Here is a 24,995-nt window from a genome sequence, read left to right on the forward strand (position 1 = left end):
AAGCATTATTCAAATTCAAAGTATTATTATTAAAGAACTGTTTTCCCATGTTAAATCTATTTTATTACATCTATACCCTGCCTTTCTTCTATCACGGACACCAAAGAGGCATAAGTAGGGACCCCATCCAGTTGCTGAGCAGACTCAGTCCTGCTCAGCTTTTACGAAGTTACTGTATCATGAACCTTAAATCCATGCCCTAGGCCTAGCCTGATTTTAATCACTCTGAAGCTCTGTGATAGGGAAGGAAATATGCTTATTAAATAAATACATTTAAATGTATGACGATTGTTCAGCAGCAAGTTTCTTGTAAATGTCACTCATTAATGGTATATGCTGAAAAGAAGCAGGAATTTATGTAGCTGAAATATTGATTTAAATAGACTTAGCTCTATTGAGTCATTAAAAAGTTCAGTATGTTCATCACCACTGTTGTTTGTGATGGGACACCTAAGGACATTTCAGTACCCTTTCATCAGCTTCTAAGCATGTATGTTTAAGAACTCCTTTGATCCCAGTGGGGATCACAGGCTGGTGTTAATGAAAATTCTTCAGGCACTCAAGTCTTGCAAACACATACATTTCCAAGCTCACATGAAATCCATCTGAAACGACCTGTGCTCCAAAATGTTGAAACATACTGGCTCCAACAAGCCAGTACAGGGATGCAAGTTTTTCCATATTCTGTAACAACAACTTGTAATTCTTTTTAACTTTCAAGACTAAGAGGTTGTGCAATCAGTGCAAGTAGTATTAAAACATGAGTCTGCAAGGAACCTACAATCTGCCAGCTTGGTGACAGAATTACAGTATTGAATAACCTTGAACCATTTCTCACCCTTATTTCTCTTGTCTGTAAAAAGTGAAGAGGACTTCACCACACAAGGCTGACATATGAGATAATTATTGTAAAGCATTTAATGCAGTTCAAACGCAATCCTAAAAATGTATAGGAAGATAAGAAGCTTGCATACTTACTTTGAATTCTTGGGCTATATGGGTCCTCTATTCTAAAAGCAGGATCCAGAGCACGATAAATTACCTGAAACAAACATGGGGATTCATCAGCGTCACAGAGATACAGCCTCACTAGTAAGGCAGATCAATTGTAGATAAAACTACCAACCTCTCCCTCAGTTGAAGGTTCAATATCAGAGTAACGGGAATCACAAATTATTTCATCTACTTTCTTCATTGGTCCACCGTAAACACCTGGGAATGAAGTATCACAGTCATAGGCAAAGTATCTATATACTTGCCAAGTTTTCCCAAAATCTGAGGATCTTTCAATCAGCATTGCAGCTGGGCGAAACGTCTAAGAATCAAGAAGAGGAATAGATTTTAATGAATATTAAGCTACAAATTATTTGGAACAATGTTCATCAGATGTTTGAAATAATTTTCCAGTATCATTTACAATTTCCTGAACGTTTCTTTGACTTTTCTGCTGCTGCTGCTTCTGCTCCTTGCAATGATTATGCTCAGATCTGTGTGGCCTATACATGTCAGTCTACAGAATATGCTTTTAAACAACAATAAGCCTCTTGTAATTGCAGGTGCTCCAACAGGTCAAGGCCAAGGAGTGTGTTAATAGTGATATTCATTCATTCGTCCAGGCTGTACCAGAAAAAGGCACAGCTGCACCAGCTAAATCCCCAGATTGTATAGGAATGGTGTTGCTTGATGGATGGAGAACTTATGAAGTCACAGCGCAAGCAAATGTATCAGTAGCAATAAGGCTGCATTGCAGTTTATTTTGCCACAAATAGATCAGTACTGGGGGGGGGGGGGTATCAACCAGACTAACATAATAAGGACCATTGCTCAGTGTTTCTTGGATTTCCTGATGTACCCCTTCGCTCCATGGTTGAGGACTGCTGGTTTATAGTCCAGTGGCCTGGCCAAATATTAGACAGTTCTGTGTGTTCATAGAAAGGCAACTGCATTGATGCTTTGATAAAGATGGGGGAAAGTAAGTTAAATGGAAGAGATTGATTATATCAGTTAAAAGTTGGGTATTCAATTGATTAAAAATGCTATACTGTACAAACATATATGGTGCTTCTTGGGTATACGTACTGATTATTATTAGGTACTGCTCACTTGGAATGAAATTACGGTAAGCGTCTAAATTATTTTCACATAAGCAATGTGTTAAATGTAATCCCAGCACAGATTTTCTGAATGCACATCTCAGGAGAGTCAAACTATTGTGTACCTCCCCAATGAAATTTATTTTAAACCATATGGGCGCATCTGTCCTGCCAAGACATCTGTTCAGAAGGAAACAAAAGAACTTTGTATACAGATGTTCTTTTTTTCCTGGAGATTATTTCAGCTGCCAAATTTGAGAGAATTCTAAAGCCAATAATTTTGTTGTCTTAAAGAATCACATTCCCAGAGTTTGGATCTGATACAACTATAAGGAGAACAGAGAAGACTATGTGGACAAAACAGCCTACAGAACCCTCAACTTTATCAACAAAAATTTAGTGATAGACCAGCTACTGATTACTGCTGAAGAGGGCATAGATGAAAAAGCAACAGTAAGACCTCAATCCTAACCATGACCATTCAGTAGTAAATTTTACAAAATTCAGTGGGGCTAGTGGGATCAGAATTGCAGTCCTAATCTTTGTTTTTCCTGTTTTCTGAGTGTTCGGAATTTATTTAAAGACTTACCTAAGAATGCAGAAGAAGCCAATTAGCCTGTATCGTAAAAATGATGTGGTTTATCTTACCTCTTGCATTCCAGTTTTAATAGCTTTTAAAATCCTTTTTAAAAGATCTCCCCAAAACATGGGGTGCTATGCATTTTATTCTCAAGCAGCTCGTTAACTGCCTTCCAGATTACACAAGGGTCATTTGTGATTTGCGAGAATGTTATGGATTCTTTACCTTGAAGGTCATAATGACATGAGTGAAATGGAATTCGGCTTCCAGATCCAACTGGATGGTTACATTTTCTACTCCTACAGGACCAAGAGAAAATGGAGAGGAAGTTGCACAGTAAACAAGAACATTTGTCAAAAGTCTAATTTCATCAATTCATTTCCAGGGGGTATGTGTTGGGTTACAAAAAAGCCAGTTTTGTTTTTTGTTTTTGTTCTCTGTGAAAGGGTGCAATATAGAGTAACATAACAACAAAGTACTAATCAGCTACTTGTTGTAGAAATTAAAAATCACAGTGTTTTTGTTTTTAAAACATCTCTAGTGTTTATATTTGGGAACATTCACAGAGTCAAAAGTAAACCAGGGACAAATTCTACATAGGTTTCTTATCCTTTAGCTCAGTTGTTTGGAAACAAGCTGTATAAAAATCAATGGGAGACATGAATAAAACTGTGAAGAACACCATCATTTTTTAAAAAAAAATCTCACACAGCACCAATGGAATATGTAATGTGCTTTTTAGATATCACTTCAGAACCCCTTTTCCATAGTAACATTAGAATACTATGTCTGAATACCACAGAATACTAAACTTGGTATAGAATGGTTTATATAATTAAACAGCAATAACTAACTATAGTATACTAAAGTTCATTGCCCAGGATGTATTTATTTATTATATACTGTGCCATTTAACTATAGTTGTCTCTAAGCAGTGCACAAGAAATACAATATGGAAAAGGTAGAAATTAGTTAAAACTGTAAAATCAGATTTCAGATAAAATGCCTGCTGGAATAAAGAAAAGCAGTCTGTAAGACAAGTGGAATAAAAACAGCTGCAAAAACTCCAGCAAAAAAACATAGCATCAACACCAACCAAATCATCTTAAACTTGTCAAATATCTGGGACAGGTGGATCTCACTGGGACAAATATTTGACAACCAAGGAGTCACAACTGAAAAGGCCCTCTTCCCTTATCACTAACTTCTATATCTCTCTCAGAGGGAGCACACAGAGGAAGACCCCAGTTAACACTTTGTTTGTTCTGGAAAAACGTGGTCTGAGGCCTTGTCATTCACCCTGCACCCAAGTGACATTCCATTCTTCTCAGTGCACAGAATAGGTTGGGCCAGTTAAAGTCCGAAATGTTAAAGGATTCTTTTATAGAGGCAGGTGGGAAAAACAGGGTATAATATGCCCACTTGGGCATAGCACTGAGAAGGAAGGATTGGTTTGTCTGATTTACTCTAGTTGCCTCCGCCTTCCCCTTTATGGTGCAGCCTTCAGTCAATGTAGCCGCACCATGTCAGGAGATGCTGCTGCCTGCAGCTTACTAAGCCTAAATGAGTTTCAGGTTCTTCTCAGCCAATGGCAGAAGTTTGATGTCCCTCTGCCATAAAATGTAAGCCTGTGAATCCTTTTAAGTACAGGAGACAGACGCAAGAAGAAAGGAAAGAACTGTACACTCAACATTTTAAACAACAATCATTATAAATGACCTTACTGGAGCCTGGTCTAATGCAAAAACAACAACAAACCAAGCAAGAAGAACCATGTGTTATTTATTTCTGAGGGATACTTGTGTGAACTTTTATGCTGAAACATTTATGCGCTGCTGCTGCCAAGTTTAGTACAATAAAATGACATGACGGCTGTTTAGAATACCAAATGGAAAATACTGAAGACAGAGAGCTCAAGTTCCTTAATTCTTAATGATTTTTTTCTCTGTAATCTAAGGAAGAGTTGTTCTTAAGAGTACTTACTTACAACTAAAATTGTAGGAGTTTCACAACCAATCACGTTATTGCCTAGGATTATTCCTGATGAAACATTTTCTCATATGCCTCATTCTGATCTTAAAGGAGAAAAAGATTGAGGGCAATATGTGAAAAATTTCCCTTTTTAAAATAACTAGATATATGGAACTATTAATTCCTGCCTTCCAAGCATATTGAGACGTTGCCTGAAAAAACATCCTCTAATTAAAGGATATAGTTTTACACACACACACACACAAAAAAAAAAAACCATGTTCAAAAGACTGAAACTATAAAGCAGAATTACAAGGCAAACAGCTATATAGATGATTATGAATACATACAAAGCAACATTTTAAGATCAACTGAGGGCAACCAATTAAGTGTTAGGGAAATTCTTCCCAAATTAACAGCTTACCATTTTCTGACTGCCACCATAACTTGAGACGGTTTGGAGCAAAGGTAGTAACCACATTTTCAATACGATGGCTGTCAGGATTGAGTGTCTCATGGAATGGGTCCCGTGAAGAACATGTGAAACACTTTTTATCCTCCTGAAACAAACAAGACAGATCAGTCTTGCAGAAGTCGCTGTCTTCCCCTAAATTCCACCGACCACCCAATTCACAACTATGTTTCACTTATCCTTACAGTCAACAGCAGCACATGAAAGGGAGGTGCTCCTCTTCTGACTTGAATACGATGCCTTATTTAAAGACAGAGGGTAATTTTGGCCATTTTCATCTTGTCTTGTAGTTGACTTCTATTTGTTTAACCAGAGCTTGTGTTTTGTATGGGCAAAACTTCCATTTTTGGAAATCCCCATCTTGCCTTTTGACATGCTCTTGGATTTTTTTGGAACCTTTCCTAATCAATGGTATTAATTCTATCTGAGCTTCTCTTACTAGGGTTTTAAAGAACCTGCAAGTTTTCTGAATATATTTTATCATTCTAACTCTTTTTTCTGACTTTCTTTTAATCTCATTTCTGTTTATGAAATCAAACGTTGGAACTCTCTGGGGATTTTGTCACTGGCGCATATGTTGCATTTGATAGCATTGTGGTCACGTCTCAAAATCCATCTGGCAACACTTGCACCAGATCCTGAGCACCATTCAGAATAATGTCTAGGGTCACATCATGGGAAGGCTTCACATTAAGTTCAATTTGCTGGGGGCTCAAAATAGTTATAAAAAATATTTATAGCATATTTATCTGAGCTATTTGCATACAACTCCTGCAAGCATTCCTGGAAGCAAGCATTCAGTCGACCCAACATATTTGTCTTTTATTGTTCTCTTATCTCGCTTCTGCTACTGTCTGAGCCTGATGCCAGGATATGCATAGGACTAAAGATAAATACCCCTGCATGCCTCTTTCTTTTACATGGACAGTCACTGTGCTCTAGCGCAATGGATGGTTGCTTCATACTATTGTACTTATCTGTGCCTTTAACTTGGGGAGGGGTGATGGAGGAGCAATCTCTGAATGTCTGGTTCAGCATCACTGAGTCACTTGAGAGGCTCCAGTGATCGATTGCTTTGAAGGGTGGGGAGGGATCCAAAAGCCACAAGATGTGACTGACTTTATTAGGGTCTAGCAAAAACACCATAAAGTTATGAGAAAGTTTTTGAGCAGAACAGAGTGTTAATTAAAAAGGGGCTGGAAGTGGGCAGGGGAAAAGGTGGGCATGTCATTGGCCCAAATTTTGTAGCTTTTAATAGTCAAAGAAGAATTGCAGGATAAGTTGTGTATACGGTATGTTTTTAGATTAGCCTCACCAGGTGCAAGACAGATCACAGGAGGCACTAAGGGCTACCAAGACAAAGAAAAGATAATGGGTTGTTTCCCCAGTTTTGAAAAGACAAAATCTAGTAGTTACTTGGTTCAGTCTGCCATGTTAATTAGAACACATGGGTCTCTTGGAAGGCAAAGGGCTTGTTCACATGTAATGCTAAACTGTGGTTTAGTGCAGGGGTAGTCAACATGCTGACTTCCAGGTGTTGTGAACTACAACTCCCATCTTCCTTGACCATTGGCCATGCTGCTGACTGAGGCTGTTGTGGGAGTTTGAGACCAAAATATCTGAAGGGCAGCCTGTTGGCTACCTAGCACTACACTGATGAGCCTCAGTGATTTGAAGCAAAACGCCTGGCTCCTTCCTGCTGAGATTGTTATCAGTTTTGGTTTCTTTGAATCTTGGCTTAGCATTATGCATGAAACAGAAATCCCGGTTTAAAACAAAATATGGCTAGCTTTATAACACATGGATTGAAGCTGGCTTATCTTGAAATTGATTGGAATTTAAAGCAGAATTTCTGCTGCATTCATAACACTAAGCTGAGATTCAAAGGAACTGAAATGTTCCTTCTCCCAGATGCGTGGGAAGAAGAGAGGGGGAAGGGGGTGAGCTTGGTATTCTGCCACCTTGCCAGAGCTTTAAAGTTTGTCTGCATAGTGGAAAACCTTGGTTTAGCTTTACATGTGAATGTACTCAGAGAGCAGAAGTAAAGACAAACATGCTAAGTTGTAGAATAATTGTAGAACAAAGTTTTAGAATAATTTAAATGGTTTGATTGCTTTGAAGTCTGTGTTTGCTTTGAAGTGCTTTTACTGGCTCGTGCTTTTTCTGCCTAGCATGAAACCGTCATTTGGAAGATACTGGGCAGTCTACCAGACTGATACAGTACTTCATTCCTGGATGCCTTGACATTGTCAGTCTGACTCAGTGTCTCTTACAGAATGACCTAATTGCAAATGGTTGTAGATCAGTAGCAGCATCTTAGAATATTTTTTAAAGTGTATAATTCTGAATAAGCACTACTTTTAAATTTTATTTTATGTCCCAGGTGCCTCCTTACCCACCTTTGGGAAGGCAGCGTGAAGATGGGGGGGGAGGGGCAAATTTTGGCCTTGCGCAGGGTGTCATAGTGCTCAAGTCCACCACTGCTGTGCTTCCTATGTGGTGATGGGTCCTGTCCAAATTACTGTCTGCTGGTTTGAGTTATGCAGTGAGACAGATTTTATGATCCAGTTATTTGCTGGAGACTGGAGGGTAATTGGTTTGCATTCATTATTAGCCTCTCCCCGCTGCAGTTATGTTAGGATGGTTCAGAGGGATTCTCCTGAAGGAGCACTGATGTCATTGTCAACAATCGGCTATGGAAATCAATGTGGCATCAATCAGTGCTGTCAATATAAATGCCTTAGACAGAAATTTATAGCGAATGCAGGGGCGACAGCAAAAAGGTATTGGGTATGAGAGGACATGTTGGTCTTTTTGTTGACAAACCAGACCCATAAGAATGTATCTGACCCAGTTAATTTCCGAATTGCACTTCTCTCTATTGAAAGTGAATGGGCCAAATCCCATGAGTCTCAACACTGTCATGAATTTACCCAGGTGGTTATAAGAAAACCACTATCCCATCTGATGTTCTCTATCTCTAAAATGTGTGAATGTTTTCTAGGATATATCCTGCATATTAAATTATGTGCATATAATTCTGTATTATTTGCTCTCAAGACAAGTTAATTCATTTTTTGCTGATTGTGGTACAGTTGCAGTCTGCATTGTGTTGCTCTGTGGTGGCCTAATATCATGTGTGGATGGCAAGGAATTTATAAGCATGACCAATAGCTATAAATCTTTTCTATGGGCTGTACCCCCTGACTAGCTATATTCTGCTGGTGGGAGTGGAATGGCAGAGTGGGTAGACTTGTAGCCAACCTTTTGAGGGAGCACCAGATGCCATTATAGTAGATTACAAGGCACAGCTATTTGTGCTATCAAGAAAGTTTGCCTTTTTCTTGCAACATGAACAACTATTTTGCATTGTGAAGGTATTTGAAGCCTTCTCATTACTGCACTCATTACTGCAGCCCCTTTCTACCTTGATTATTCCCGATTTCTGTCTTTATCTCACGATAACATGATTCTCATATAGTCAGTATTATCCATGTTCTCTTTTCAACCTTAGCACTCCCTCTTCCCCAGATTGCCTTGTAGGCTTCTAGTATTACATATAATCGCCAATATACCAACTCCCTTTTTGTTTATAATTTCCTCTTACAATTATTGGTTTCTTCAAATAGATATCTTTACTTTCCATATGCTCATTGCTCTGTTCTCATCTGGATAACCAGTAACATTTTCGCCATCATCCCTAAGGATTGAGTCTTCCAAAACTGGATACACAAGTCCTCTTACCTTTTCTCCATAATTCAGATTAAAAACTACTCTGCTACTTTCTCTTATTTTTTAAAAAGAAAATACTTACTAAATTCATTCTCTCTCTCTCTCTCTCTCTCTCTCTCTCTCTCACACACACACACACACACACACACACAACTTTCTATTTGTTTACTCAAAGTATATTTCATTTTCTTTTTGACAAAATTTGTTTTATATTTGAAAAATGCTCTGGGAAAAGTTTAACAATGTATTGCTAATCCTTGTTTGCTTAACTGTATTTCCTCAGTCTATATCTTTGACCACACTGAAATTGCTAGAATTTTAGCTACCGTATATATCCTTCTAGAGACTATAAATGAAGGAAGTAGTCTAGACAGCTCTCATATATCATGCTGGGGGTAGTGCAATCAGCAGAATGTTTTTATTAATATATCTGAACACATTACACCATAAATGCATTAACCATTAACAATTATCGTTTTAGAACAAGTAACTTCAGCTGATATTTTGCATGTATTTATAATTCATTGGGAATTAAGACCTGCTTAATTGTGACCAGAACAACAGAAGAGAAATTTGATGCAGAAATGCCACCCCCCTCACACACACAATTGATGGCTAGTTATAAGAACCATCTTATCAGTATGCAGCATATGAACTATAAATGCTAGCTTGAGGAAAACTAAGTAGCCATTAACATCAGTGTGATACAATACTAATCTCAGTTTAAGTAGGCACAATCCTATGAATATTTAATCAAGAGTAATCCTAATGTGTTCCATGGGATTTACTCCCTTGTAACTGTATCAGTTACACTCAGCCCTGAGTGCTCACTGGAAGGACAGATCCTGAAGCTGAGGCTCCAATACTTTGGCCACCTCATGAGAAGAGAAGATTCCCTGGAAAAGACCCTGATGTTGGGAAAGATTGAGGGCACAAAGAGAAGGGGATGGCAGAGGACGAGATGGTTGGACAGTGTTCTCAAAGCTACCAACATGAGCCTGACCAAACTGCGGGAGGCAGTAGAAGACAGGCGTGCCTGGAGCAGAGCTGTCTTTCCTACTGGGCTGATCTATCCATTCAAGGAGGCCATGTAACTGACTTTCCCAAACAGTCAGTGCCTACATGGCTTTTAAGTATAAGATTTTTGAAGTTTGTGGTGGTATTTTGTTTTTTGTTTAACTTTGGGGCATCAAAATATCTTAGACCAGCATTATCCAAATGGCTTGAAACACAATTACAATTAAAGAATGGAATCCCCCACCCACATCATTTGCTTCTTCCTGATGTGACTTCACTTCAGCACTAAAAAAAAAAACTGAATCAGAAATGGGATAACTTCCCATGCAGACATGCCCAATGACACAGATATTTTGTTAAAACTAAGAGCCCTGGGATTTATCTGCATTTTTGGACAGAATTCCCAGAAGTTTGAGATAAGAATTTTTGTTGGTGTCACAGCTAAGGACTGCGGGAAATAAGGCCTCATGCTCCTAATGATCCTGGGAGAAGGTGGTTCGGTGCATTCAGGGAGCAAAAACAAACAAGAGCAGGAAACAGCAGGACACATGCAACTGTACAAACAAATCTGAGCCAGGGGGATGGTGTCTGCTTCCTCTCAAAGCTCTGGACAGCACCAGATGTTTCTACTTATCTAGAGAGGGTGTGGGGCTGCTTGGTCAGCTGGGGGGGGGGAGAGGAAGACCCAGGACTGTTATGATCAATTGCCCTTCAATTACACTCAACCAAATTCCTCTTTGCTCTGAGACAGTCTTCTGCAAAAACTTACCTGGAGGTGGCTCACAATGCAGTATGGTTCAGGCTTTTGAAGCCCACATGTAGACGTGACAGTTAGCTTGTCAGCCCGGCCAATCAGCAAGTCTCCTGTGGCTGGATAGCAGCTCCCCTCTGCACATCCGTAGCTGAATTCTGGTTCCTGAGCTACTGCAATGGTCCAAAGGCCTAAAAATGGGAAGGAGAAGCAAGGGCCAGGAGCAGATCAGCATATGGAAGAGGAAATGTTTCACTGGTGGATGCCATGAATAGCATCACCTTACACACGGGGTAATTGCTAGATGGCAATTTCATAAATGTGTTGATGCTAACAATAGTAAGGGATAGACACTAAACCCTATGAAGTTGTGCCATTTTCTTGCTTGAAGAATAAGCAATCTCTGTCAATGCTTTTGTGAAATTGCAAGTGAGCAGGCAATAGCCACCGATTCCTGTCCCAGATGAGAATAAAAGCATTCTGGATTCTATGGTTATTTAAGCTGTGCAGTAGCAAAAGAAAAACAGCCACACAAAAAAACAGATTTATTGAAAATATAGGGCCCCCTCATCACCCCAAGACAATTCACACAACTGGCTTATATAGTACTCAGTAACTTGCAATAGTAACAAACTTCCCCTAGCTACTCAATCTTGAACAGCACTCTCAATCCTTCATTTGCATGTTGTGGACCTGAGTGAGAACTGCAGCGACAGTGGGCAGGGTAAGAACTGCAGCCACGGTGACCAGAAGGAGTACTGCAGTTAACTTAATACATAACAGAAACCATTACAGTGGTGCCTCGCTAGACGAATGTAATTCGTTCCACGGGTCTTTTCTTATAACGAAAAATTCGTCTAGTGAATCCCATAGGAATGCATTGAATGTTTTTTTGCCCATAGGAGCACATTAATTGAATTTCAAAGCATTCCTATGGGAAACCACGATTCGCTAGACGAATTTTTCGTAAAACGAATTCGTCTAGCGAGGCAACCTCCACTCGAAAAATCCTTTCGCTAAGCGGAAATTTCATTAAGCAGGGCATTCGTTAAGCGAGGCACCACTGTACTGTTAAAGTAATATGACTGGTGTGGATGTGACCAAGGAGCCTTAGGCCAGGGATTCTTTCTTCAATCTCATTTGAAAAATAGAAAGAAGCTTGTATGCTGCCTTGAGCCTTGGACGAACAATGAGATGCACGTGAAATGAATATACTTCTATGGAAACATACATAGGGTTCTGTGTTCAGACTGAATCCTAGCCACTGGGCCAGTTGTACCGAGCTTGCACATGCGCAACCCATAAAGGCTGCAGTCTTGCACACTTCTCAACAAGGAGAAAGCTCCTCAAAACCAATGAGACTAACTTTTGAGAGTCTGTGTAGTTGTTTTAAAAAACCCCAAGCCAGGACCTGGGGGACCAGGGTTCAAATCCCCTTTCAGTCACGAAGCTCACTGGGTGGTCTTGGCTCAGTCGCCATTTCTCCGCCTAACCTGCCCCACAGGCAACACTGCTTTTAGGGCGGTGAGAGCGGTTTGCCCACACTGGGCGTGAGCCAAAGGGGCACAAAAACAGCACCCTTGAGAGCATGCGCAGAAGGCAAGGGGGTGAGGTGCTTCAACAAACTCTACAGTGGTACCTCGGTTTATGAACACAATTGGTTCCGGAAGTCTGTTCATAAACTGAAGCGTACATAAACTGAAGTGAACTTTCCCACTGAAAGTAATGGAAAGTGGATTAATCTGTTCCATACGGTCCGCGGAGTACTTAAACTGAAGCGTTCATAGACTGAAGCGAACTTTCCCATTGAAAGTAATGGAAAGTGGATTAATCGGTTCCAGACGGGTCCGCGGAGTACTCAACCTGAAGCGTACTTAACCCGAAGCATGGGTGTAATTGGTTCCGAAGTCTGTTCATCAACTGAAGCATACATCAACTGAAGCAAACTTTCCCATTGAAAGTAATGGAAAGTGAATTAATCCGTTCCAGATGGGTCCGCGGCGTTCATAAACCAAAAATTCGTAAACCGAGGTTCCACTGTATTCTCAAAGGAACTGTTGCGAAAATAAGTTTGGCCATCTTTTGTAACACTGTGCGAGGCCAAAACTTGGCGCCACCCAGACAGGATCTTCTCCATATTGTGCCCTCTCCACTCAATGCAGTGTGTGTGTGTAAAACCTCCTGCACCACCCTGAATAAGAAATCAGAAATATTTGGAGGGGGCCACATTTTTATCCTCGCTCTGGACACACTATGACCAAAGTCACAGGGTTGTCCTGAGGACGATATGGAGAGAGGGGAAGGCCACCTTGGAGGAAGGAGTGGGATAGGAATATAAATACTGCATGTTAACTGGAGGGTCGTGAGGTGAAGCGTGCTCCAAAGAGGAGGCCTAGTCTGGAGGCTTTGGAGGGAGCCACGAGGCTGAGGGGAAAACGCGGCTCGCGGAGAGGAAAGTTCCCGCCAATTTCCCCCTCACGGAGCCGGCGCCATTCCCTCCCCTCCCCTCCCCTCGACGCGGCCGCGACGGAGACTCTCCAGCGGCGGAGAACAAGAGGGCAAGGAAAGCCATATGGCGCCAGGCGACGACTCTTCCCAAATCCACGCCGGGCCGTGTCTCCCTCTCGGGAGCTGAGCGCACGCAAACCAGGGGCGGCGGCGGAGAAGAGCGCAAAGGCGGCGGAGCGGAAAGCAAAGGCCTCTTGGCGCTTACCTGGGAGCAAGGACGCCGCGGCGGGCCTTGCTTCCGAGTAGACCTGACTTGGATTGCGCTATGGCAGGGGGTGGGTGGGTGCGCGCGCGCGCGCGCAGGGTTTCTGGAGGCTGAATTGGTTCCAAGCACCACCAGGGCATCATTTCGCTTTGCTAATGGGCTTGAGCAGCAAACAAGGCGTTTGCGTTTCCCCGCGACTCGGGTGTTGCGCCGTTCTCACGAACGCGCCAACGGGCGTCGTTCTCCTTACTGAGTTCCGTGGGGTTTTGGATTCCCAGGGTTCGCGCTTGTCTGCACGACTGCAAGCTAACGAAGCAAGCTGATGCTAAAGGAACGCGACTCAATTTGCTTTCAATGGGGTTTACAGCCCGGGATGTATAGGAATCGCCATATCACATACACATGACACACAGTATATATATATATGAATCGCGAGATATATAGATACACACAAACACACACACCGCCCTATACCGGTTCACAGAACAAATTCAAAATATAAAACTAAAAAACGTATAATCAAAATAAAAACAGCTGGGGACTTTTCTTCACTCCCCAGACGTGTGGATCTATCTGGTCCAGGGTGTGCGTTGGGGTTGTGGGGATTCTTTTAAGGGCAGTGGTGGCCAAACTTGGCCCTCCAGCTGTTTTGGGACTACAACTCCCACCATCCTTGACCACTGGCCCTGTTAGCTAGGGATGATGGGGGTTGTAGTCCCAAAACAGTTGGAGGGCCAAGTTTGGGCATGCCTGTTTTAAAGGTCTTGAGTTTGCCTTTAAAAATCGGTTCTTAGCATCTTTCAGGGCAGATGCGGCTATGAGTCACTGCGCAAACGTAGGCAAAAAATTGTAACATCTAAGTTATGTAAAGCGCAGTCCGATGCCCGTTTACTCGGAAGTAAATGCCACTGTGTTCGATGGGACTTGCACCATCGAAGCCTTAGACAGCGCCATCCTATCGGAAGTAAGCCCTAGTCAGTGGATTCAATGGGACTCACTCCCCAGGCGGGAGTTGGAACTTCAGCCTATTTGCAGCCTCATCCTATGCAGGTTTACGCGGAAGTAAACCCACGAGGTTCCGTAAAACGTCCTCCCACATCAACGTGCATTCATGCATTGCCGGGGGGTTAGACTACATTACCCTTAGGATCCCTCCCAACTCTACAATTCTTTGATTGCCAGCGGATCCCACGCGCACTTCCTCGAAAGTAAGCCTGGCTTGCTCCCATGTAAGTGGGCGCAGGATTGCAGCCTTAGCCATGCAAATGTCCCAACATCCATCCTTACAGCTGCAAGGAACTTTCGGAGGAAACAGCCCGCTTGATCGTTCATAAGACATGAGTAACATACAGTAAAGGCGGGTGTAGCTTGAAAACCGGTCTATGCCCGCAATGAGCTTGCAATCTCTAGGGAGAGGAAGGGGAAGAGATAAGGGTAGCGAGAAACGAGAGGAAGGGGGTGATGGTTAAATTGCAACAAGGGGAGTTTCTAAGTACTTGAGCAAATGCCATCGCTTACAAAAGTTCGTGCTGCAGCCCCTTTTGTTGCTGCCGCACATCTGAAATTTGTTAAAACGGGATGGTTTGAATGAAAAACAAAAGTTCTGCTCCGGGACTAACAAAGTTCTTCTCAGCTTGGGGAAACAAGGAACACACCGACTGCTTAAAACAATAAGGTAGTTTATAACAACATTAAACAATAATGTTTAATTACCTAGGAAACAGCAAAGATGCACCTGGAGAAGACCCATCTCATTACTTCTGCCAGGAAAGAAAAGAGAACAAAACAGCCACCCGGATTTCACCTTTCTTTCTACAAAAGGGAGAAGAAAAAGAGTAAGTTGCAGGGTTTTTATCTCCCACAGCAAAGGCAGCAAGGCATGCAGTTTGGTCTCCTTACCCTTTTCTGTTCCTTCCAGCCGGGATGCAAATCTGACACTGGGAGAAAGGAATCTCCGCTTGCCCGAGAGAGAGAGGGAGGCTCCACTACGCAGGCGCTAGAGGGAGGGTCGGTGAGGCTGCAATCCAGGCAGGGCAGCTTTAGGGAGAGCTTCTGCAAAGAGACCCTCGAGGGTTGCACAGGAACTTCTGTCCTTTGTCTCCGCGCTGAAGCACCATTATGACAGTTGTTTACTTTACAGTCGGGCAAAGAGCTTAGCGCCTTCAGGTTATTTCTGCTGCAAATATTTAGACTCGGGACTTGACTTTGGTATGCTCATCGGTTGGTTCATAGCTGTAACAGAGGACCTCCAGAACTCTAGAAGGCAATGAGAGTTTTGGGTTATCGGTTAGAGTGTGGGAGCACGACTTAGGAGGACCAAGTTTCAAATTCCCACTGAGCACTTGGCGACCCTGGGTCAGTCGCTGCTCTCCGCCTAACCTACCTCGCAGGGATGCTGTGAAGAAATGAAGTACTAGTCACAAAACATCTGGATTTACTTGGATCAAATATGATTTTGTGTTCCACACCGACTGGGACCTAGAAGCATTTTAATATGTTAACAATTCCATCAGAAATTTCCTTAAACAATGCATTTCAATCTCCAATTCCCACCCCCCAGAAAAACCTCTGTGTTAATAGTAGTTTATTGATATAAGTGAAACAAGCTGTTTCCTCTTACCAAATATATGTGAACGCTATTGATAGACAAAATGTTTTTGGTTCCATGTAAGTCATAGTTGTCTATAGTAATTATTACTGGCAGGGGTGAGTAGAAAGTGGACTGTGATCTACTGATAGATCTCTGGGTGATTTGAAGTAGACAGGCAAGGATTTTTAACTCCCCGTTTAACAAAGGCAACAACAAAACAAACCCTTATCTCAAGTTACATTGGTGATTTAAAGACAGGGCATGGGGGAAATCCATGATGTAACAAAGAGTGGGTTTTTGTGTGGAAGAATTGGGAACTTGCCATTCAGTTTAATTCTGGTACTCAAAACCAGTTCCTAGGCTTAGAATTCTTTAATTCTAAATATTTTGCACCTTAATCTGGTTGGTGGAACTCACGGTTCTAGTAAAAGGCAATGTTGCTCCTGTAAGGCTGAAGTCTAGCTACCCACAGAGGTATGTTATAAGTGACAATAACTCACAGCACTAACCTACCCATCTTTACTCAAAGTAAGTCGGCGGTTCGAATCCCCGCGACGGGATGAGCTCCCGTTGTTCGGTCCCAACTCCTGCCCACCTAGCAGTTCGAAAGCACGTCAAAGTGCAAGTAGATAAATAGGTACTGCTCCCGCGGGGAAGTCAACAGAGTTTCCGTGCGCTGCTCTGGTTCACCAGAAGCAGTTTAGTCATGTTGGCCACATGACCTGGAAGCTGTCTGCGGACAAATGTCAGCTCCCTCGGCCTATAGAGTGAGATGAGCACCACAACCCCAGAGTTGTCCATGACTGGACCTAACGGTCAGGGGTACCTTTACCTTTAAGTCCCACTTCCAGGTGTGTATGGGATTGTAGCTTGAGTATACTTATTACCTCCTATGTACTTCATGTCAAGTCTGTATCAAACTGCAGAGTTTTGGGCTCCAATATCATGCCCATCCATTTTTTGTTTTGTTTTTTGACATCCAACCTGAAGAAGTTCTGAAGACTGACATTTTAATTGGTCCTTATAAAATATATTTCTCTGTTGTCCTGAAGGTTTGAGTTTTTGAACTTTTCATTCACAATTAGTTTGGGCCAAATTAATGATGAAGTAGAGCATCTGTTGCCTTGATTGAATGGCTTGGTCTCTGAGGACTATGGGTGGTTGTTTTTTAAAATCACAGGGTGCTTTGTAGAAGTATGTGCAACAGTGACCTTACCATGTGTAGGCATTAAGTTGAAGGTTTATGATCTGTTCTGTGTTTCTCACTGGCAGTATTGTAGATTGGGTTGATGTGTGGGGTGCTGAGGTAGGAAAGGCATGAGATTCTAGTATTCTAGTCCTGTCCAGCACAAAAATTCCATAATGTGTTGTAGCTAATATCTTTATCTTGAATACAAGGCAGATTATTTAATCATGAATAAGGTGTATTTTGACAAATTAGTTGGTAACGCAACCCTTGCCTCGTCTTGTCAGTAGAAACCTACCTTTTATACAGCCTTCGGTTGATTTAAACTGTATTTTTTCGCATTCAGAACTGGAAATCCAGTAAATTCCATGCAAGCACAAATGACAAAAAAGTCTGAAAGGTGCATTTAATGTTCCAAATTCTATATAACTGGGGAAATACCTTTAATATGCCAACCAAAATATCATACAAAGGTATTGCCCTATTATGGTCTTTAGCATCTTGCTTATGGGTCAACACAGCTATCTTCACTCTGTGTGTGACTTTTAATGCTGTTTGTGAAAAACAACCTGGGACGCAGGTCCCAGAAATCTACTGATATGGCCAGTTAGTTGGTGTGTACTCCTTATTAAAGCTTTACTGATTATTGTGCTGATCAGTATCTTGAAATTTGCTACCCTACCATTTTTGTAACCACATTTTAGGCAATGTGTGAACTTGTAGACTTGCCAACATCTTGCTTAGAAAACCTGATTTAGCCTCTCCCCCTCCCCCTTCTGCCCATGGCAAGAGAATGCAACAAACCCCACCCCACCCCCACCCCCAAGCACTGGGAGATGGGTCTGCCTGTTGGATACAGTTTATGTCCTGGAGATGTTTATAGCCTGGGGGGAAGGGCAGCCACCCACTGATTTGGCCACCCACATTTGAGAGAGGTGAGTCATAAGGAAATGGCTGGAGGCTCTTAAAACTCACTGGCAGCCAAGGCTACTTAACCCTTTAAGTCAGGGTTTCCCAAACTGGTCCACAACCACTGAGTTCAATTCAGGTGGTCCCTGGGTGTGCCTGTGAACAACTGAATCAGGGGCTTCTCCGGGACAGGCTGGTGGGCAGGAGGAAACAATTTGAAAGGGTTGTGAAGAGGATTAAAAGCAGCCCAACACATTATGTTTTATTGTACAGGCAACAACCGTTTTATGCTTGTCCAATATGTGTGTGCAATTGTGAGAGACATCTGGCTTGCCAGTAGTACATATGAAAAGGATCCAGAGGCTGGATGGCCATTTGTCATGGAAGCTTTAGTTGAGATTCTTGCATTTGAAGGGTGTTGGACTAGATGACCCTGGGGGTCCCTTCTGACTCTACAATTCTATGATTCCTATACTGTACTTGGGAGTAAGTGCCATTGACTACAATTAGGCCTTCTTTGTAAACTTGCATAGGGTTGCAACATTGATTTGTTTTGCATGAATTATCATGCAAGTATGATTTAACACAGAGGATTTTTTTTATTTAAAAAAATGTACTGGAATTCCTATACACCACTCACTATTTGCATCTGATGACTTGTCACTCAGTCAAAATATGTGAACTCCTGCTAGGAAAAAAACACTTTTATTTGATTATGCAAATACTGTACAACAAGTCAATGTCTATATATCCAGACTATAAAAAATAAATTTGATAAAATTATGAATTATAAGTATAAATTAGGGTAGAAACCTTTCTAACAGCCTCATTTTGCCTCACATCTAACCTAACTGAGGCTTTATTTGCACAAAGAGCAGCTAGGGTGGAAAACATGTGTCTGGACAATACTACTTCAGATTGCAGTCACATGTGTGAAGGCTCCTTGTACATATAAAGTCAGGTGGTTTCCAGCTTAGTTGTGTCCCTAATAATAAGACTCTTTATCTTTAAAACCCCAACTGAGACATAGTTGTATGAGGCCTACCAACTGGAGTCTGTCACAACCACCAATATCTTTCTTGCATAGTTTGCATGTTAGTCCACAGATAAGAGTTGCTATGATGCATGGAGCAACATGTCAAGCCAATAAAGTTGCAGCTAGCTTAGTACGTACAGCAACTCTGCGTATGCAGCTTCCAGAGTCTGCAAAAAAAGTAAAAGTCTTGTGGCACATTAAAAACTAGAACAAGAACTAGCTTCTGTGGACGGCAGTGCAGTTGGTCAGATGATCTGATTAAGTAGGCTGTACAAAAACAATTTTTTTGTTTTGTTTTTAAGATACGGCATAAATGTTAACACACAAAGACAGAGTCAATTTTCACAAAACTACACATTGTTACCACTAGTTCGGTTTACAAAATTAGGCAACTGCTGTCAAGATTGCTGGACAAAACATAGAAAACAGCCTTATATGCAGTTAAAAGACCCTCTAGTCCAGTCAGTATGGCATACACCAGTGATGGAGAAGCTCCGGCTTCCCAGATTTTGTGGAACCACAACCCCTACCATCCCTATTTTCCATACTTGCTGGGGCTGATGGGAGATCAAATGCCATAACAACGGCAGGTTACTTCTCCTTGATCAATGCCAACTGGCAGTGGCTATCCAAGGTGTAAGACAAAATTCTCTCTCTGCCCTGCCTGGAGATTTCAGGAATTGAACTTGGAACCTTTTGGTGCAAAGCATATGCTCTGACGCTGAGCAGCATCTCAATTATTTATACGTAAACACCAGTGACAAAGGAAAGTCTGAAATATACTCCGAATAATGCTGCCCGGGACAAATATGGCAGCTGGTTTGTCACAGGTAGCAAAGAGATTTAGATGTTGAGGTTGTTTAAAACATTAATGTTTTAGAGATCTGAATGTAAACACAAGCTGCCATGAACAGCACTGCTGGAAATCCTTCCAGAGTATTGCACATGTTTTCTTCTTTCCCCTGCACTTTGCGTGGGGGCAGGAGGAGATGTGATTGGGAGAGTGAATTTATTATCGCAATGTTTATAAGTTTCTTGCTGCCTCATCAATCAATCTGGGAACGGCATTGCAGGGGCAGGGTGAGGGATAGGAGTGGGGTCTAGCAAACCACTCCTCGACTTTTCCTCCCACTCTCCCGACCTAATTATTAAGCTCCCCAGGCTCCAGAAAGAGGCATATGGGTTTAATCATTAGGCAGCGAGGTTAGGGTATTACCGAGGGAAAAGTGGTCCGCTGGTAAATAAATGTTGGTAAGTAAAGCGTTATGCAAGATGAAAGCATTCCCCTCCTGCTGTGACTATTGAGGCTTTCTGGAAATTAAGAAGGAGGGGAAAGATTTATAATTGAAAAAATAATATATATAGGTTGTGAATTCTGAGAGTTATTGCATGTGAAAGAACTCAAAGATAGCTAACACCAGGTGTTTAAAATACAGTCCGGGGGGTCTCAAAAGCATTAGGTCACCTGAAAGGGCATGAGAATGTTTTATAGAACAAAGCTTGCAGTCAGTCACACATACCCACACACACACCTTGGCTTATCCAGACAACCTGTTCAAAGTGTGCCTTCACAATATTTTAGGCTTCTGAAGGATAATTCGGAAAGCCCTAATTTAAAGGCAGTGGCAAAATATCCCACCTGCACACACTGAAAGAAGAAATAGCTTTGGATCCAACCAGGACACAGCTTTGCTTGCTTCTGAGGAGAGGAGAGGCAGATAACCAGGCTCTTGTTTGCTCTCTCTTTAACAAGGTGATCTCAAGAAAGAGAGCACTTGACCTGTAGAGGAAAACTGCAGGGAAACTGAAGGGAACTGATTGTGAGGGGAGTAGTATCACTGGTGAAAATGGCCTATGTGCCTCAAGGTAAAGTCTGAACTTACAGGGTGAGAAACTGAGCCAAGACATGCCAACATTTTGAGACCAATCTGTTTTCGCTCTTGTGAGAATTGCCTCTTTGCAGGTCCACAACTTGTGTTAGCCACAGAACATGGTAGGAGTATGGCAAGGGAGAAGGAGCACTCATTATCACTCCTGCTACTATTGAAAAGGTACATTGCACTTGAATAAATAGAAGGCACTCCAGATTGCAGTGGCCCTATTTAAGAGTTCCATTTCCCAATAAAAATTACTATACTTACAATGCATTCCATCTCTGTCTTCCTCTCGTTTATTTCCAGAAAGTAACACACTATTTTCTCTTGTTTCATTGGCTGGGATATGAAGGGACGTGGGTGACGCTGTGGTCTTCTAAACCACTGAGCCTAGGGCTTGCCGATCAAAAGGTCGGCAATGGGGTGAGCTCCCGTTGCTCGGTCCCAGCTCCTGCCCACCTAGCAGTTCGAAAGCACGTCAAAGTGCAAGTGTAGATAAAGGCTGCAATCTTAGCCCCATTTAGCTGGGAGTAAGTCCCATTGAATTCAGTAAGACTCAGTTCTGAATACCTGTTTCCCCTTTTTTAATACGTAGTCAGAAAGTAAGCCATGGCAGGGTTTTTAAGCATTTGAGAAATATAAGACATACCCCCAAAATAAGCCATACTTCCGCTCCGCGGAAACCAACCCCCACAGGCACCTCCACTCACAGAGTCACTCCATACAGCTGGCACTGCAGGAGCGCGATCAGCTCTGAAGTGGCGCTCCAAGAGCTCCGCTTAACAGCTGATCACGCTCCCGCCTTGCTGGCTGCATCCCCGCGCTCCGCCTTCTCGTCCATCGCCGCCCTGCCGCTTGTGTGCTTGTCGCCACCGCTGGGCTCATTGCTTCTTCCTTGCCTGGCCTGGCCAAGGAGCTTGGAGCGCCCTGCAGCGGCAGGCGGAGCGCCTGAGCCAGCGGCCTCTGCCTGGCCCGGCCTAGGATGCCTGCTGCCCCGCCACCCGGAACCAGTGGCTGCTGCAGCGCCGAGCACTCAAGAGAACCGAGCAGCGCCCTGAACCAGCGCCCTGAGCTGTAAAAACTGTACCGGTAATAAAAAAATTAAGACATCCCACCGAAAGTAAGCCACCCTGTGTTTTTTTGAGGAAAAAAAGTTATAAGACGGTGTCTTAAAAAAGGGGAAAGACGGTAGGTATGTCAGTAAATGTGTTGCATGTAGGTAGAACTGCAAAGCATGGCTGGTCTTGTATTACTGTCCAAATGTGTAATTTGTAAGGGATCCTTGTAGACTAATATTTTTAAATAGGGGAAAGTGCAGTAAAGTTGAAACCACACATATTTTGCATTCCTGTGCTGAGAATGCTTTATTAGATGTAATCAATTCTTTTGTTCCACTGCCTTCACAACAAATGCATATTGTCTGTCCATTGCCCTGGGGGACATATAATTAGAATACTTTTACATTTAATTTAATGTATGCCCCTGCCTGCTATAAATTCCCTTCTCTGACTTTAGATGAGACAAATAATACTATCTCAGCTCATAAAACCACCATGCTGTGCTGTGAGGGTTTTATCTTTTCTGGATCAAACTCTTGGCTTACTAGCTATTTAGGAATGTTTCAGACAACATTCCCAGTGTTATAGCTTGTAGTTGGAGGAAAGAAACTGTTGTAACCTCCTGAATTCTACATCTGGTGATTTGATAATCTATGAACAAAGTCTGTTGGCTGGGAAGCATTACTGTCAATGGGGCATTTTTTAAAAACAAGTCTAAAGCTATGGTAATGATTTCAAATTATCAGCCAAGTCAGAACAAGAACCAGAACAGGACACAGATTTCCCATCCCACAGGAAATTCCAACCTCTCAGTGACATAAATTATTTTGATTTGAAAAGGAGAAAAAAAGCTTAGCTTTGGGGTTGGTTTTAATCAGTTTTGTTACTGGGTTTTTTTAAAGGATACATATAATTTCAGAAGCAACTAGAAGATGCCATTTCCAAATGCAAAGGCCACCACAAGAGGCTACTCATGGAGAACTGTCATGGTGGCGTAGTGTGGCTGCAGTTCGTTGCAGATTCCCAGGCCTCATCGAGAAGAGTGAATTTGTAGTGAATTTCTACATATCAGCAAAGGACAAGACAGTTACCTTACAGAAGCATCATTTTGCTGGCTGGCAACCCATGCTTGAGTTGTATGAGCTCTGGGTTTCAGTCCCTGGCACCTCTAGGAATCAGGTAGGAGCAGCTGATGTGAAAAGCCTCTGCCTAAGGCCCTGGTGACCACTGCAAATCAGACTAGACAATACTGTATTAGGTTATACATACAAAAAACCTGACATGGAATAGCATGGTTTCCTGTGTTTCTAGCCCGACCATTACCTGTAGATTGGTTTTGGGTTGGGTCCAGGTGCAGTTATTAAAAACAAAATTGGCTTCCTATTGTACATAGGAAAATTAATGTCTCAATGACAAGATGAATCTAATTCCTATGGGATTAATCAACTAATCTAACTAGATAGGGATATAACATGGACTGAGATTTTGTCACGCAAACAAACAATATCCCACTCCACAAATGTTTTAGCCACATAAACTGTAGAATCGTAGAGATGGAAGGGACCCAAGGGTCATCTAGTCTAACCCCCTGCAATGAAGGAATCTCAGCTAAAGCATCCATGACAGGTGGCTATCCAACCTCTGCTTAAGAACCTCCAGGGAAGGAGAGTCCATAACCATATCTTCTTACTCTCAAATAGAAACTCAATCGGTGGTGGTGTTTTGAGTCCTCTGCCATACAGTATTAAAACATACTGTATACTCTTTCCAAAGTGCATATGAATGCCGTTGATGTTTTAAGACATTGTACTAGATTAAATTGCAGATTTATTAGAGGAACATTTGTCACTATTAGGTGCAGCTAAACAGAAGCCCTAGCTGTCAGCATTAGTATGTGGTGCAGATGAGTTTTCTCATCCCTTGAGCTGGAAATACATCTGTTTTCAGTTGTGGGTGAATTTCAGATAGTGGTAGCCTCTGAAGTATGGCTGACTGTATTCCAAGCAATGAAGCATTTGGAAACAAAGAAAGGATAATTGTCTCAGTATGAGCATTGAGAGCTGATGGACTGTTTTACATGTTACTCAATGTGATTAAAAAAACCACATGTTGTGGAGTTTAGGCATGGCACCCTCATAACCCACTCTGGCCATTTGAAGAGAAGTATAATTTGGATTGCACGTGTAATCCGCCTACACCAGGTACCCAACAGATATTGTGGACTACAACTCCCCTCAACCCCAGGTAGCAGGGCCAATGCTCAAGAATAATGAGTTTTATAGTTCACAGCCGCTAGGGCGTCATATAGGCTACCACTCGTATGCATGACATTGCCCGATTTATGTATGACATACCAGATTAGCATAATCAAAGCACACCAGAACAAAGATAGATTGAAGGAAATCAGCAAATATTGAGCCTGCAATTTGGGATGGGCCAAATTAGCCAATTCCTTGCATATAGCTAAGTTCAGCTGACAATTCATAAAATGCTGCTATTGTTTCCATTTGATGACTATTGCTCCGCTTCTGCTATTCTGCTGATCTTGGTACTGATTGCACAACTGGACCCAACTCCCATCTGCCGCCGTTTCCACCATGGCCAACAGCCAGGAATGATGGGCTATGTAGTTCATCAACATCTGGATGATTTGCCAAGCTTGCTGTGGGGCTTAAACAGTTAAAATACCTTTAAAAGTAGCGCTCGGCTTCACTTCTCGCCTACTATGCCATTAATTTGTGCTAAAACAGTGAATTGTCCTAAATTGCTAATATGCTGTTGAGCTTATGTCCAGCTTGCAGGCACCCCACAGGCATCTGGTTGGCCACTGTGATAACAGATGCTGTACTAGATGGGCCAGTGGCCTGATCCAGCAGGCTTCTCTTGTGTGGTAATTTACTTTTTTAAAAAGGAAATAATAATATGCTTTTAAGTCATTCCTAGATGAAAATTTTAAATAGTTTCCTGCTGCCACCTAGTGTGTGAGAAGAAAACTATCCTTAAATTTCTAAAT

The 24,995-nt window shown here is 42.2% G+C and overlaps 1 protein-coding gene across 1 annotated transcript in view; it reads right to left on the minus strand.

The window, feature by feature from the left end:
• The window catches only part of LAMB1 (laminin subunit beta 1), a 55,351-nt gene extending 39,806 nt beyond the window's left edge, over positions 1-15,545 (minus strand). The window contains exons 1-7 of the mRNA XM_035126482.2: positions 15,229-15,545; positions 15,043-15,141; positions 10,635-10,807; positions 5,069-5,204; positions 2,899-2,972; positions 1,127-1,315; positions 979-1,042 (exon numbers count right to left, since the gene is read on the minus strand). Coding sequence (XP_034982373.1) covers positions 979-1,042; positions 1,127-1,315; positions 2,899-2,972; positions 5,069-5,204; positions 10,635-10,807; positions 15,043-15,079 — 673 coding nt within the window. The 5' untranslated portion in view covers positions 15,080-15,141; positions 15,229-15,545. The remainder of the gene's footprint in view (positions 1-978; positions 1,043-1,126; positions 1,316-2,898; positions 2,973-5,068; positions 5,205-10,634; positions 10,808-15,042; positions 15,142-15,228) is intronic.
• Between the last annotated feature and the right edge of the window lie 9,450 nt (positions 15,546-24,995).

Source organism: Zootoca vivipara, chromosome 10 (genome assembly GCF_963506605.1).
Source record: "Zootoca vivipara chromosome 10, rZooViv1.1, whole genome shotgun sequence".
NCBI classification, from domain to species: Eukaryota; Metazoa; Chordata; class Lepidosauria; order Squamata; family Lacertidae; genus Zootoca; species Zootoca vivipara.